This window comes from Rhinoraja longicauda, chromosome 4 (genome assembly GCF_053455715.1).
Source record: "Rhinoraja longicauda isolate Sanriku21f chromosome 4, sRhiLon1.1, whole genome shotgun sequence".
Lineage (NCBI taxonomy): Eukaryota > Metazoa > Chordata > Chondrichthyes > Rajiformes > Arhynchobatidae > Rhinoraja > Rhinoraja longicauda.
Genome location: NC_135956.1, coordinates 32,780,311 through 32,793,112, shown reverse-complemented (window position 1 = coordinate 32,793,112; position 12,802 = coordinate 32,780,311). Strand labels below are relative to the sequence as shown.

The window sequence follows — 12,802 nt, the reverse complement described above, 5'->3', positions numbered from 1 at the left end:
CTTGCTAACTCATTATTTTCCCACAGAATAATTTATGTTTTCAGGGACTATATATGCCCAATGTTAATCGGCTAACGATGACGATACTGGTGGATTGCTCATAATTAGCTCTCCTATGTACGTAATTGTTTAATTATTCATCATTTCCACCGTAACACTTACAGATGGAATTGATGTCAAATGTTATTTTAAATATCGAGTAGGTTGCAGACCATATTGTAAATGGAGGCAAATTGCAACTGTTCTGGAAGGTGGTGATGTTCAATTTGATGGGCTGCACAGAGATAGAAGGAACAGTTTCTAATTGGTGAAAGCCTGCTTGAGGCTCTTGGATGTATACTCTCGGCTAATTTAATGGGCTTTCAAACTGCAATTCCACTTTAAGTTGCTGAAAACAGGAGATAAATCTCAGACTGAAATGTCGGACTGCTGCTGGGGATACACAACTACATGTGTGAGGGTGAACAGGGAGATTCTTAGTGAGGGATGCTTCAAGGTGTTCTTGTGGGATAAGGAGCACTGATCGTTAGGAGGCATAGTTATGCAATGTCAGCCATAATCCTGCTTGTTTTGCTTTTTATTTCCCCCTTTGATTCAACAATCTAGTAGTTACAGCTTCAGCCACAGTTCAGTCAAATATAATGTCTTCACCTTTGCCAAAATACTGAACAATCCTGTTAGGATGTGTGATATAAGTAGTAAGTGAAATGCAGTGACTTTAAATCCATGAGTTTGCTGCAGACTATCAGGATATTGACTTCATGCTGGTATCCTGAGAGCCATCAAGAACGAGTGATAACCTATCAGCAATGTGAGATACTAAACTCGAGCAACATCTCTAATGAACCCCAAAGGTGTAACAGTGATGGTTTCCAGTTATTAACATGAGTGTTTTGTGGGAGCATTCAATTTTGTCAAGTTTTATTTTAGTTGAGATATTTTGCTACTGATTTTCATACCTGCGGCTAATTAAGATCTGGATGCAAGGAATGTTTAATTGCTTTGGAGTAATTGGAGAAACTGTTGTGCTGCTCGACTTGGTGTTTGCCGTAGGGCATAATTGGCATGGCGCTATCTACTGTCATCAGTGGATGCTTGGAATAATGGGAGGAACTTGTTACAATTTAAGCTAAATTCATGCTTTAATATATAGAAATGCACCCTTTAGGATTTCTTTGTTTGGGCTTAATTTATTCAAATATCAAGGTAGGCATTGCGTCACATCACCTGGGTTCATACTTTTTTTGGATCTATAGAAATTTTGCATGAAAATTAAAAACCTCTTTGAATACAAGGCTTCTTAAAATCTATAGTTCCCAAAATAATGCTGGAAGTTATTTCACAGTAAACAACAAAATTACTAAAGCAAATTAGGTTATTCTGTGATTGCATCTTCCTGAAAAGACGCTATTCTCCATCTCTTAAATGTTTCTAAATTAAAAAATGTTATTAATTTGATATAATTACATTGTATCAAAATAGAGTAGAATTCTACATTTGATGCTACATTCCTTGGTATGAGAATCTAAAATTTTGTCTATTTTAATTTAGTCTTGAGATTCTACCTCTCTTCAGCTTTTGTAGAAACTGCTCCCGCCGCAACTCCTTGGTTACCATATTCCTCCCCTCTTAAAAGACCTCATTCACTGCATCGTCAGTGGCCTCCTGTACATTGGCAAAACCAAGCACAAACAAATTCACCAAATATTCGAGTCCAGGTCTACTGGATCTCCAAATTGCTCAACGTTTGAACTCTCCTTCTCATTCCCACATTAACCTTTCTCTCCTGGGCTGCCTCTATTGCCAAAGTGAGGTCACATGCAGCACCTCATTGTAGCTCACACAATGAACATTGAATTATCAACATTGAATGAGGTACATTGAATGTATGAACATTGAATTCTCCAATTTCAGGTTCTTTTCTAACAACCCTGTATTTCCCCCTCCTTCCTTGTGCCCAAATTGACTCTCACTTCCCCCTCACCTTCCACCTACATTCCTTTCCCAGACATCACAATTAGCAACTCCAGTCCTTCTGTCTCAAAACTTCTATTTTTTCATCTCTGGCCTTTGTCCAACCATCTGTCTATCAAAAAAAATTCTTGCCTATATTCGCCCCTTAACTGCCACGATTTGTCCTGCCCCTCTTGTCTTCCAGCTTTCTTTTCCCCTCCCTATAATGGGTTGGAAGAAGGGTCCCAACCCAAAACGTCATCTATCCATGTTCTCCAGAGATGCTGCCAAACCCGCAGTTTCTCCAGCACTTTTGTGTTTTTTTGTAAACCAGCTTCTGCAGTTTCTTTTCTCTACATCTTGAGATTTGTATACTGCATTATGGAGCTGTATCTAGAGTGCAAACAATGACTTCTTTAGAGCAAATTATTGAACTCTTTCTTGTGAGTTCATCTTGTACAGCAATTTCTGCTGGCAATTTTAAAATCTAATATATGTTCAGATAGAGGTTATTTATTCATTCTTTTTTATTTCTTAAGTGGAAGGATGCAAAGGCTGACGATCTGATGGACTCCAAACTCAGATGTGTCTTTGAGCTACCTTTTGAAAATGAGAAATCGGTAAGAGGATAAAGAACTAAAAATAAGATGTTACTGAACTAATCAAAGTTGGATAGCTGTGTCAGTGTTGTGGTTACAGTTGGATTCTATTTTACTTGACACAGCGTAACTCATTTTCTGTTTATGCTTCTTAAATATTTGTAAAGGTAAAAAAATAGTTGATGATTCATTGAGGTGCATACTGTATTTTAAGATTCGATTTAAATTTTATCCTCCCAGATTTTATTTTCATAATAAATGGAAACTTAAGATTTGAATATTGAATTAATGTAGAAACGGTCCTATGACACACATTTCAAAATATTCCACAAATAATCTCTACTTCGGTTTAACCCAAGTGTTTGTCCAGTCTGAAGAGATGGGTTAACAAATCATAAGTTTCCATTGAATTATACTACAAGAAAATAGGTCCTTCGACCTAACTTGTTCATGCCGACCAAAATGACTACGACATGATTCTATGTTTGACCATGTATTTGTCCAAATGTCTTTTAAACATAATTGTACCCCTCTACACCCAACTCTGGCAGTTTGTTCCATATACCCACCACCCTCATGAATGTGATCCCAACAATTATTCCATCACATTCTAATCTTCTAAGTTATTATGGGAATTTAATTTAAAAACAAATATATATAACCAAATGCCCTTTCACTGATTTAAATTTGAATTATATTATTGTATTATAATGATTCACTATTGATTTTATATATACAATATGAAGCATTGATAAAGATTAGGAATAGAATTAAGAAAGTTCAAGCTTGTGAGAAAGCAAATTTTCATCACCCTCCGAATCATTTGGTTCACTTTTTATTTCTTGTTTTTTCCAAGTTAATTTATGGTTCATTGGTTGGCTTGCTGATTTGCCCAAACCTTTGTTGACCGTTTGGTGGGCTGCTCTGTCACCATCATTAATCGTCATGTCTTTTTTCCCTGACCTAGGTCCTCATTATATTGCATTAGCCAAAACACTTAAAAAAAAATCAGATGCAGTAGATATGTAGTAGATTTTTAATTTCTATTTTTTATTTGGCCTAGTATTCTAGTTGTCTAGTATTAGTACTTTAATAGTAAAAATGTTATGATCTTAATAGTTCAACTATCAGAGGTGCTGTTAAGGGTCAAGTCAACTCAAATCCCACTCATTGGTGTATTCTTAATGCTTCAGGAACTTAGAGGGACAGAAATCTAATTATAGTGCAGGGTACCTTTTTAATTTTATAATTGTTCAAATGCACACTGTACAGTGTTATGTCCAGCATTTTATTGTATTATTGAAGTATTGATTTATGATTAATGGACATGATATAGTGACTTGTATAAGAGAGGATTGGCTTATAAGAAGGGCATGCATTTTGTAATAAGCTTGTGTAAATGTTTTTAAATTCGTCCCCTTCTGTATATATGCCATTAGTAACAGTGGACAAAACATTTTGTCAATTTATTGGGTTATTTGAATCAAAACCAGCAGAAGAGTGTGCCGCATATATAAAAAACATATTCTTTCAAATTATATTCGCCTTTTAGGCCTCAAAGAAATGCAAGCTCTGCTTATAACAGTCAAAAGAAAAGTTAGTTATTATTGCATGCTTTCTACCTGAAGTTTTTTTTTTCTACGTAGCAGAACGAGATTGTAGAGTGCAATCCAATAGTCAGTGATTTAGACACCCCAGTAGATACAGCAAAGATGGATCTGCACAGCTTTGTACACTATTATGACAGTGCTCGACTACCTCCACGTGCTGTATCCACACCAGGAAGTGGGCTCAGGTTTCATACGCCAGTCCGTGGTGGCATCCGTCAGACTCCCATCAGTGGTAGCCATAGAAGTGACCTGCAGGGATTTATATCTGCTGCAACCAGTGAAGTCAGAGTGCAAAAGGTCCAGGTCTGTTCTAGTGAGAGGATTATTTAATGCAGCAAGAATTGTACAGTGGATTCCTGTTGTCTTTTTCTTTTGGGAAGATAAAATTATTTCTCTTTATCTGGCATCACTCATGTGCAAAGTATTTATGTTTGATTTGTTTTTCATTCAAATTAAAATGCAATGGCCTTGAGTGCAAAGGGGACTTTCTTTTACTGTTTTTGAGAGAGCTTTGAGCACTCATCTGGCTGGTACGGCAAAAACAAATTGTGCTGCAACAAAATTGAGCAATCGCCTGTTAAGAAAATTGACAAGAAGAGGAGTCCACTGTTCTTTTGTTTGCATATATATTTGACATTTTTGTAGAAGGTGGATAGGGTTTTTTAGATTGTGAAACCTAGGGCTTTACCTATGACCATATAAGAGAATACATTTTTAATTTGGGATGTAATTAATAGAGCCAGTACATTTGCAGTTGCATACAATTAGTAGATGGGTGCATACATCATAAATTGTCAAACATTGAATTTTATTGGACCAGTATGGCAGTTTTGTTCACCTAATGTAATCTCTAAAGTGGTTAAAAATATCAAGGTAAAACATGTGTGCTTTAAGTTATTACTATTTTACAAACATTGCTGCATTGTTACTGCTGAAACAAACATAAAAATGTACTCATAAAATATGCAGCAGATCTCTATAACACACTAGTTAAATGTTGCACAATGGGAACTATCAAGATTATTAAGAGGAAACATGTATTACGATATCTGTGGTGTTACAAATGTTCATGGAAGCTAAAATGCAACATTTAGAGGAAGGATCACTTTTTGTTATTGTACATGTCACTACTACTTTGATAAATGGATTTTTATGATTATATTAAGTATACTTCTGTCTGAAAATGTTTGCAGAATGATCTAGAAATGAGCAAATCTGCTGCAGTAACGAATACTCCTAAATCTGAAGGTCCGGCAATACCAAAATCTGTCAGTTCTTCAATGGATGACATTGAAGTGAGAAAACTAATGGAGGAGTGCAAGAGGCTTCAAGCAGACTTGGCGAAAATAACAGATGAGAATCGACAGTTGAAAGTAAGTCTTTCTGAATTGGTGCAAAAAACAGGGCATTTTGAAACACTAATTCCTGAAGGTGATAATCTTAAGCCAAGTGATTTAGAGGCAGATTCTGTAGCCATGCAAGTAAACAATCATAGAGCGCTATGCAGTTTTGATTTCCAAGAGACTGAGATGGGAAGTGGAGAAAAGGCAATTACTTTGTTTTAACTTGGCAAGGGAAGGGAAGAGATTTGAATGTGTGTGTAAAATGGACTGATATGATAAATATTGCAGTAATATTCCTTTTTTTAAAAACATCAATTGTTTGTAGATGTAATTACATTTCTATTACAAATTTCTTAACAGTAAATCTAGCCATTTTTCCAAGGCGTATTTAATGCTGCCCATGATTCATTTGCAAAAGCATGTATAATTTTGCATGCATGCAAATAGTTTCCCTAGCATTCGTGTGATCAGCTGGTCTTGAGGATGTGGAAAGCTTAGACCATTATTGGAATATGTAGACAAAGTCAAATTAGGTTGTCGGGCAACAGAATTGCAGCTTTAGGCTTTTAAGCATATTTTATTGCATTGTGGAAATACTTCAACTTGAATGAATGGCTTGACAATATCCTCCAGCAAAAAGATCCAGTGATGCCAATGCCAAAGCATGCATTTAAAGAGTATGGGTGCTGTCTGTACGGAGTTTATGTTCTCGCTGTTACCACATGGGCTTTCTCTGGGTGCTCTGACTTTCTCCCACATTCCAAAGACCTGCAGGTTTGTAGGTTAATTTACTTTTGCAAATGGCCCCTATTGTGTAGGATGTAAAAGTGGAATAACATAGAACTAGTAAATGGGTGAGCAATGGTTGGCATAGACTCGGTAGTCCGAAGAGCTTGTTTCCATGTTTTATCTCTAGGCTCTATAACATCTTTTGTACTTGTGCTCGAATAATTATGAGGCTGATAATTAATAGTCAGAATTTTATTTGAATGCTGTCTGGAGTATTTTGGTTAAGCTTGATATTCATGTAATTTGAATGTCTGTTGATTTTGGAGAATGAGATCCACCTCACTTCTTGTCTGTGCCAGTTCCCCATAGCCCTTGATTCCTTTTGAAAATGTATCCATCTCCACCTTAAATATTCCTAATGTTCTAATCCCTGCAACCCTCTGGAGATAAGACTTCCAAAGATTCACCATCCTCTGCAGAAATAAATTTCTACCTACCTCCACCTGAGTTGCTTTACAGGCAGATCGGGTGGTGAAGGATGCTTTTGGCACATTAGTGGTGCCTTTTCTCACCTGGTTAAACTAATTTCTAACAATTGTAAGGTAACGAGAAGCAAAGCCCCCTATCCTTGCATCTTTACTAATTTCTTTCTCAGCCGTCATAAATGAATATTCGCTCCTTCTCTACCCCCCCCCCCCCCCCCATTATAAAAGCAGAGTAATTGGTAGTATTGCTCTTTTGACTTGCTTGAGGCAAAATGTTTATATTGCAGTTGTTAAGAACAGTTTGTGTTAGCGATTTAACAGCTGAACAGTTTTTGCTCGATTAAACTAACTGCCTTTGGAAGAGATTGAAACATGTGTAATCTTTTATTGTGCTAACAAACTCTTTAAAATCAATAATATTTGTCAAAAGCATACAGATGAAAATAACTAGCATTCATTTTTGATTCAACTTAATATGAAATAGCTTTGCAGGTTTTTTTTTGCCCCTAGTTAGATGGTTGGAACTGCTATTACTGAGACAAGTTTTGTTTCCTTTCCAGACAGCTTTTATAATGATTCTCTACAGGCCACAAGAAAACATGGAGTAGGAGTAGGCTACTTAGCCCCTCAAGCCTCATTTACTATTTTATATGATTGTTACTGGTCGACTCCTTGTCTGTGCCAGTTCCCCAAAGAGCCTGTGTGTAGGAAGGAACTGCAGATGCTGGTTTACACTGAAGATCGACACAAAATGCTGGAGTAACTCGGCAGGCCAGGCTGCATGTCTGGCGAGAAGGAATGGATGACGTTTTGGGTTGAGACCTGAAATGTCACCTCTTCCTTCTCTCCAGAGATGCTACCTGTCCTGCTGAGTTACTCCAGCATTTTGTCTATCCTCATAGTCCCCGATTCCTTTTGAAATTTTATCTATCTCCACTTTAAATATTTCTACTATTCTAATCCCTGCAACCCTCGAGTTGAGAATTCTAAAGACTCCCATTCTCTGCTGAAAGAAATTTCTACCCTTCTCGATCTGAGTGGCTTCACGGGTAGATAGGGTGGTCTTTAAACTATACAGACCATGTGGAAATGGGCCTATCGGGTCCAAGCCAATCAGCAATAACCCTATAAACTAGCACTACCCTATTCCCTAGGGACAATTTACAATAAGCAGAATTAACCTACCAACTACAAATTTTAAAGAAAGCAAACTTAATGCTAGCATTTATTTCAAGAGTGCTTGTAAACAAAAACAGGGATGTAATGCTGAGGCTCTAAGGTGCTGGTAAGGCCGCATTTGGAATATTGTGAACAATTTGGGGCACCATATCTGAGGAATTGATGTGCTGGCTCTGGAGAGGGTCCAGAGGAGGTTTACAAGAATGATCCCAGGAATGAGTAGGTTAACCTATGATGAGGAATTGCTGGCACTGGGCCTGGATTCGCTGGAGTTTAGAAGAATGAGGGGGGACCTCATTGAAACTTACAGAATAGTGAAAGGCTTGGATAGAGTGGATGTGGAGAGGATGTTTCCACTAGTGGTAGGTCTATTCCTATCACTTATCCCCTTATGAACCTGTACGTCTTTGGAGTGTGGAGGAAGCTGGAGCACTTGGAGAAAACCCATTCAGTCACAGGGATAACGACCAAACTCCATAACGACAGCACGTGTGGTTAGGGTCGATACCGGGTTTCTGGAGCTATAAGGCAACTAGTCTACAACTGCACCATTGTGCCACCCCAGATTGGTAAAGAGTGCTTGTGGCACATTGGCCTTCATCAGTCAGGAAAATGTCTGCAGAGGTTGGTATGTTACAGCTGTATAAGACATTGGTGAGGCCAAGCTTGGACTATTGTGTTTAATTTTGCGCACCCTGCTTTAAAAAAATATTCCATTAAGCAAAAAAGAGTGGGAGGAAGATTTACGAGTATATTGCTAGAACTCCAGGGCCTGGGCTGTAGGGAGTGGTTGGGCAGGCTTGAACTTTATTCCTTGGAGTTCAGGAGGCTGAGGGATTTTATGAGGAACAGATGGGGTTTAAGTACAGAGTCTTTTCCCCTCATGGTAGTGGAATTAAGAACTGAAGGACATAGATTTAAGGTGAGAGGGGAAAATATTAATACAAACCTATGGGGCAAATTTTACACAGGGTGGTGGGTACATATAATGAGCTGCCAGAGGCAGTGGGTGAGGCAGGAACAATAACATTTAAAGGATAGGAAAGGTTCCTGGGGAAATGGGTCAAATGCCAGTAAATGGGAAACGGTCAGCGGGGCATCTTGGTCAATATGTGCATTGGGCCAAAGTCTGTTTCCATGCTGAATGTTTCTAACTTCCTCTTTTATCTTCAAACTACATCCCCTCATTCACTCACTGCTGGAAACATCAATGCTATCACACCTCCTCAGGATCTTGTACATCTCAATGCACCCTACATTCCACTAAATTCCAAAAGAATACAGACCCAAATTGTTTAGTCCCTCTAGATAGGATAGTCTTGATATGCCAATCCTCTTATCTCCGGAATTAGGTGAATCTCCTTTAGGCTGACTAGAATACTACTATATCTTTTTTTTTTACAGAAGGGGACCAAAACTGTGCATGTGCTCCAAGTGTGGCTTCACCAACAATCTGTACAATCATATAAAGGATTCCTATTTCTAAACTCCAATCTATTTGCAATAATGCAAACTTTTTTTCAGCCACGAAGCTCACGCAAGAAATCTTATTAAATGTACTTTTGCAAATCATTATTGCATTCCATTTTCCAATTACCATTCACTGTTCCCGATTTTTAAACTTTCTGCCTTTTTTTAATTTTTCTTGTCCCGTGGAATCAAGTCAGGTGCATGACTTTGCACATGTAGGATTGAATTTGAAAATGTATCCCGTTCTGATCAACTTATCCTTTAATTAAATGGTTTAGCATTCAATTTTAAGTGAATCCTGCATTTTTGAGTACACAGCCAATGAATGAAGTGTGTAGGAAGGAACTGCAGATGCTGGTTTAAACAGAAGATAGACAAAAAATGCTGGAGTAACTCAGCGGGACAGGCAGCATCTCTGGAGAGAAGGATTAGGTGAAGTTATGGGTCGAGACCCTTCAGACTGATTGATGGATGAAGTTTCGGGTCGAGACCCTTCTTCAGACTGAAATGAATGTCGGCATGTGGTAAAAGGTTGACTCTTTAATTGTTTGTGTGTATAGTTAGCTGTTCAGCTATTTGAGTGTAGAATCCACCTGTATCACATTGACAGGTTACCAAGCAAAATGTAGGACAAAAGACTGCAGCTGCTGGAAACTTAAGCAAAGGACAAACTGTTGGTAAAACTCTGCGGATTAAGCAGCATTTGTGGGAGGAAACGGACAAATTATGTTTCGGGTTGGAACCCTTTTTCAGACTGATGGAATCGAGGGAGGATTGCTGGTAGAAGGGCGTGAAGGGAAGGGGAGGGGCAAGAGCTGGCAAATGATAAGTGGATCCAGGTATGAAGAGGATGATTGGCTGATGAGTCAGGTAGTGGAGAGAAGGGTGAATGTTGTAACCAAGGCTGGACATGATAAGTGGAGAAGACTAAAGTGTGCAAATGGTGGAATCTAATAAGAAAGTAAGGTGGTGAGTGAAGTGTGATCAGTTATGCAACAGATTTGACAGCAAGTGGAACAAATCAATTGATTACTGCAGTGAAATTGCACATACTATTGTGAGTAAATGTGCTTTAATTGTGATACAATTTTTTTTAAACCAATGCATTTAATTTAAAATAATTAAATTCGCTAAATCAACCTCTTTGATATAAATAACCTTAATATAGTTATTGGGATAAATGGTTTGTTATTGTTGATAATAAATCTCCCTTGGTTGGATCTTGAAAACAGAGAGCATTTTCCATTTTTCATCACCTGTGTTCTGTTTGCAGACCCCTAATTAATCCATCTAATTAAATGTATCAATTCTACAAGCATTGAAAAACACCCCAAGCTAAATTTAAATTGATGTCTCGAAATCCCAAATAACTTTCATGCACTGACTGGCTAGCTATTACTGTCTAAATTTAATTGACTTTTCCTCCCACGTAAGTGCGGTTACTTTAGAGAGGGTTTATTTTCCTTCCCTGATATTTATTGTCAGGATCTGTATGCGTTGAGCACATTTGGTATCCAGAAAAATGCTTCCAATCATTTTTCCTATATTAGACTGTAATTGGCTTTAACAGATTTTCACTCATTTTGTAAATATTTGCTGTCCCTATTGACTTGGATGGCATTGTCAGAATTACCTCAGTCCTCACTTGCTTTCAAACAAAGTTTCTTTATTTACCATAGACTTTACTTTAGAGAGAGAACAAGGGAACAGGCCTTTTGACCCACCGAGTCTGTGCTGACCAACAATCACCCATACACTAACACTATCCTACACACTAGGGACAATTTTTACCAAAGCCAATTAAATTGCAAACGTTTAGTTTTGGTTTAATTTTGAGATGCAGCACAGAAATAGGCCCTTCGGCCCACCAAGTCTGCGCCGACCAGCGATCCCCGCACACACCCTATCGTACACTCACTAGGGACAATTTACAATTATACCAGGCCAATCGGCCTACAAAACGGAACAAAACCCACGGAGTCACAGGTAGAATATACAAACTCTGTACAACCAGCACCCGTAGTCAGAATCCGGGTCTCTGGCGCTGAAAGGCAACAACTCTACCACGGCAGCTGCACCACTGTGCCGCCCCTGAAGCAGTCTACAGATGCTCCCCGCCTTACGATGCTTCGACTTACGATATATCGACTTTGCGATGGTGCAAACAGCAGCGATCCGTCGCGAGCCGCAGCTGGCATCCGGCCACGTGATCAAGTTTATTCAGTGCATTTCGACTTACGATATTTTTGGTTTCCAATGGGTTTCTCGGAACGTAACCCCATCGTAAGTTGAGGAGCACCTGTATTGGATTTGGGTGAAAATTATTTTTAAAGGAGATCAAGATGCTCTGAGTGAGCTTCCCCTAGAATGTTTTGGTTCTAATTTAGATTTTCCTTGGCTTTTATGAATGTTTTCAGTTTGAATGTGTTTACTCTTCCAAGTGTCTAGGATGCTTTGCTTTTATGTGTAAGGCCTTTTGGAACAACCATAACTGAAGGCTAAACTTGGAAATAGTTTTGCGCCAAAAATTGCTTCATTTTTTTCTCCAGCTGTAGAAATTGTTTTTCAGGCATTTAGGCCAATATTGTGACGTGTTTCCTGGTGCTCGCTTTTTCTTTTCTTTCCACACTCAGCCCGTCCCCACCCCTAACTATCCGGCCTGAGCAAAAGTAAAGTAATGCAAATATTGTTAGAAACCATTCTAACCTTTCGAGCAGTATCATACAGCATGACAACCATCTGCACAATTACATTCATCTGATGCATGGCGGCACAGTGGAGCAGCTGGTAGAGCTGCTGCCTCACAGCGCCAGAGACACAAGTTCAATCCTGACCTTAGGTGCTGTCTGTGTGGAGTTTGCACATTCTCTCTGTGACTGCATGGGTTTCTTCTGCATGCTCCTCTTACCTCTCACTTCCCAAAGATTTTCCGGATTGTAGGTTAAATGGCTTCTGTAAAATTGCCCCTAATGTGTAGGGAGTAGATGAGGAATTGGACTAACATAGAACTAGTGTGAATGGTGAGCATGGACTCAGTGGGCCGAAGGGCCTATTTCCATGCTATATCTCTAATCTAAACTAATCCACTTTTTATTATTCTCCCCATGTTCCCTTCAACATTCTACCAGATTCCACCACTCAATTACATAATATGGCTAATCATCTATCAGTCACACATATCTTGTCTCAGTAGGTAATGAGCAATGAATGCCACTTTCCCTTCTTGCTACTAGCTGGCACCTCACGCCAGTGGTGCATCTAGTCACACTGGTGCCTGACAGCTCCAGTAACCCAGGTATGGTCCTGAGCTCAGATGCTGTTTGCCGTAGATACTCATGCGGAGAGAATATTTGCACTGCAACCAAGTCACAAGAGTCCTAGAGATGACACTCAAAACCCATCCGCCAAGGGCCGGGCAACTTCAAATGCACGCA

The 12,802-nt window shown here is 38.9% G+C and overlaps 1 protein-coding gene across 1 annotated transcript in view; it reads left to right on the top strand.

Moving 5' to 3' along the window:
- LOC144592676 (vesicle-associated membrane protein-associated protein A-like) overlaps nt 1–12,802 on the top strand; it is a 63,971-nt gene that overhangs the window by 49,392 nt on the left and 1,777 nt on the right. Inside the window, exons 4-5 of the mRNA XM_078397471.1 lie at nt 2,493–2,573; nt 5,356–5,535. Of these exons, the coding sequence (XP_078253597.1) occupies nt 2,493–2,573; nt 5,356–5,535 (261 nt within the window). The remainder of the gene's footprint in view (nt 1–2,492; nt 2,574–5,355; nt 5,536–12,802) is intronic.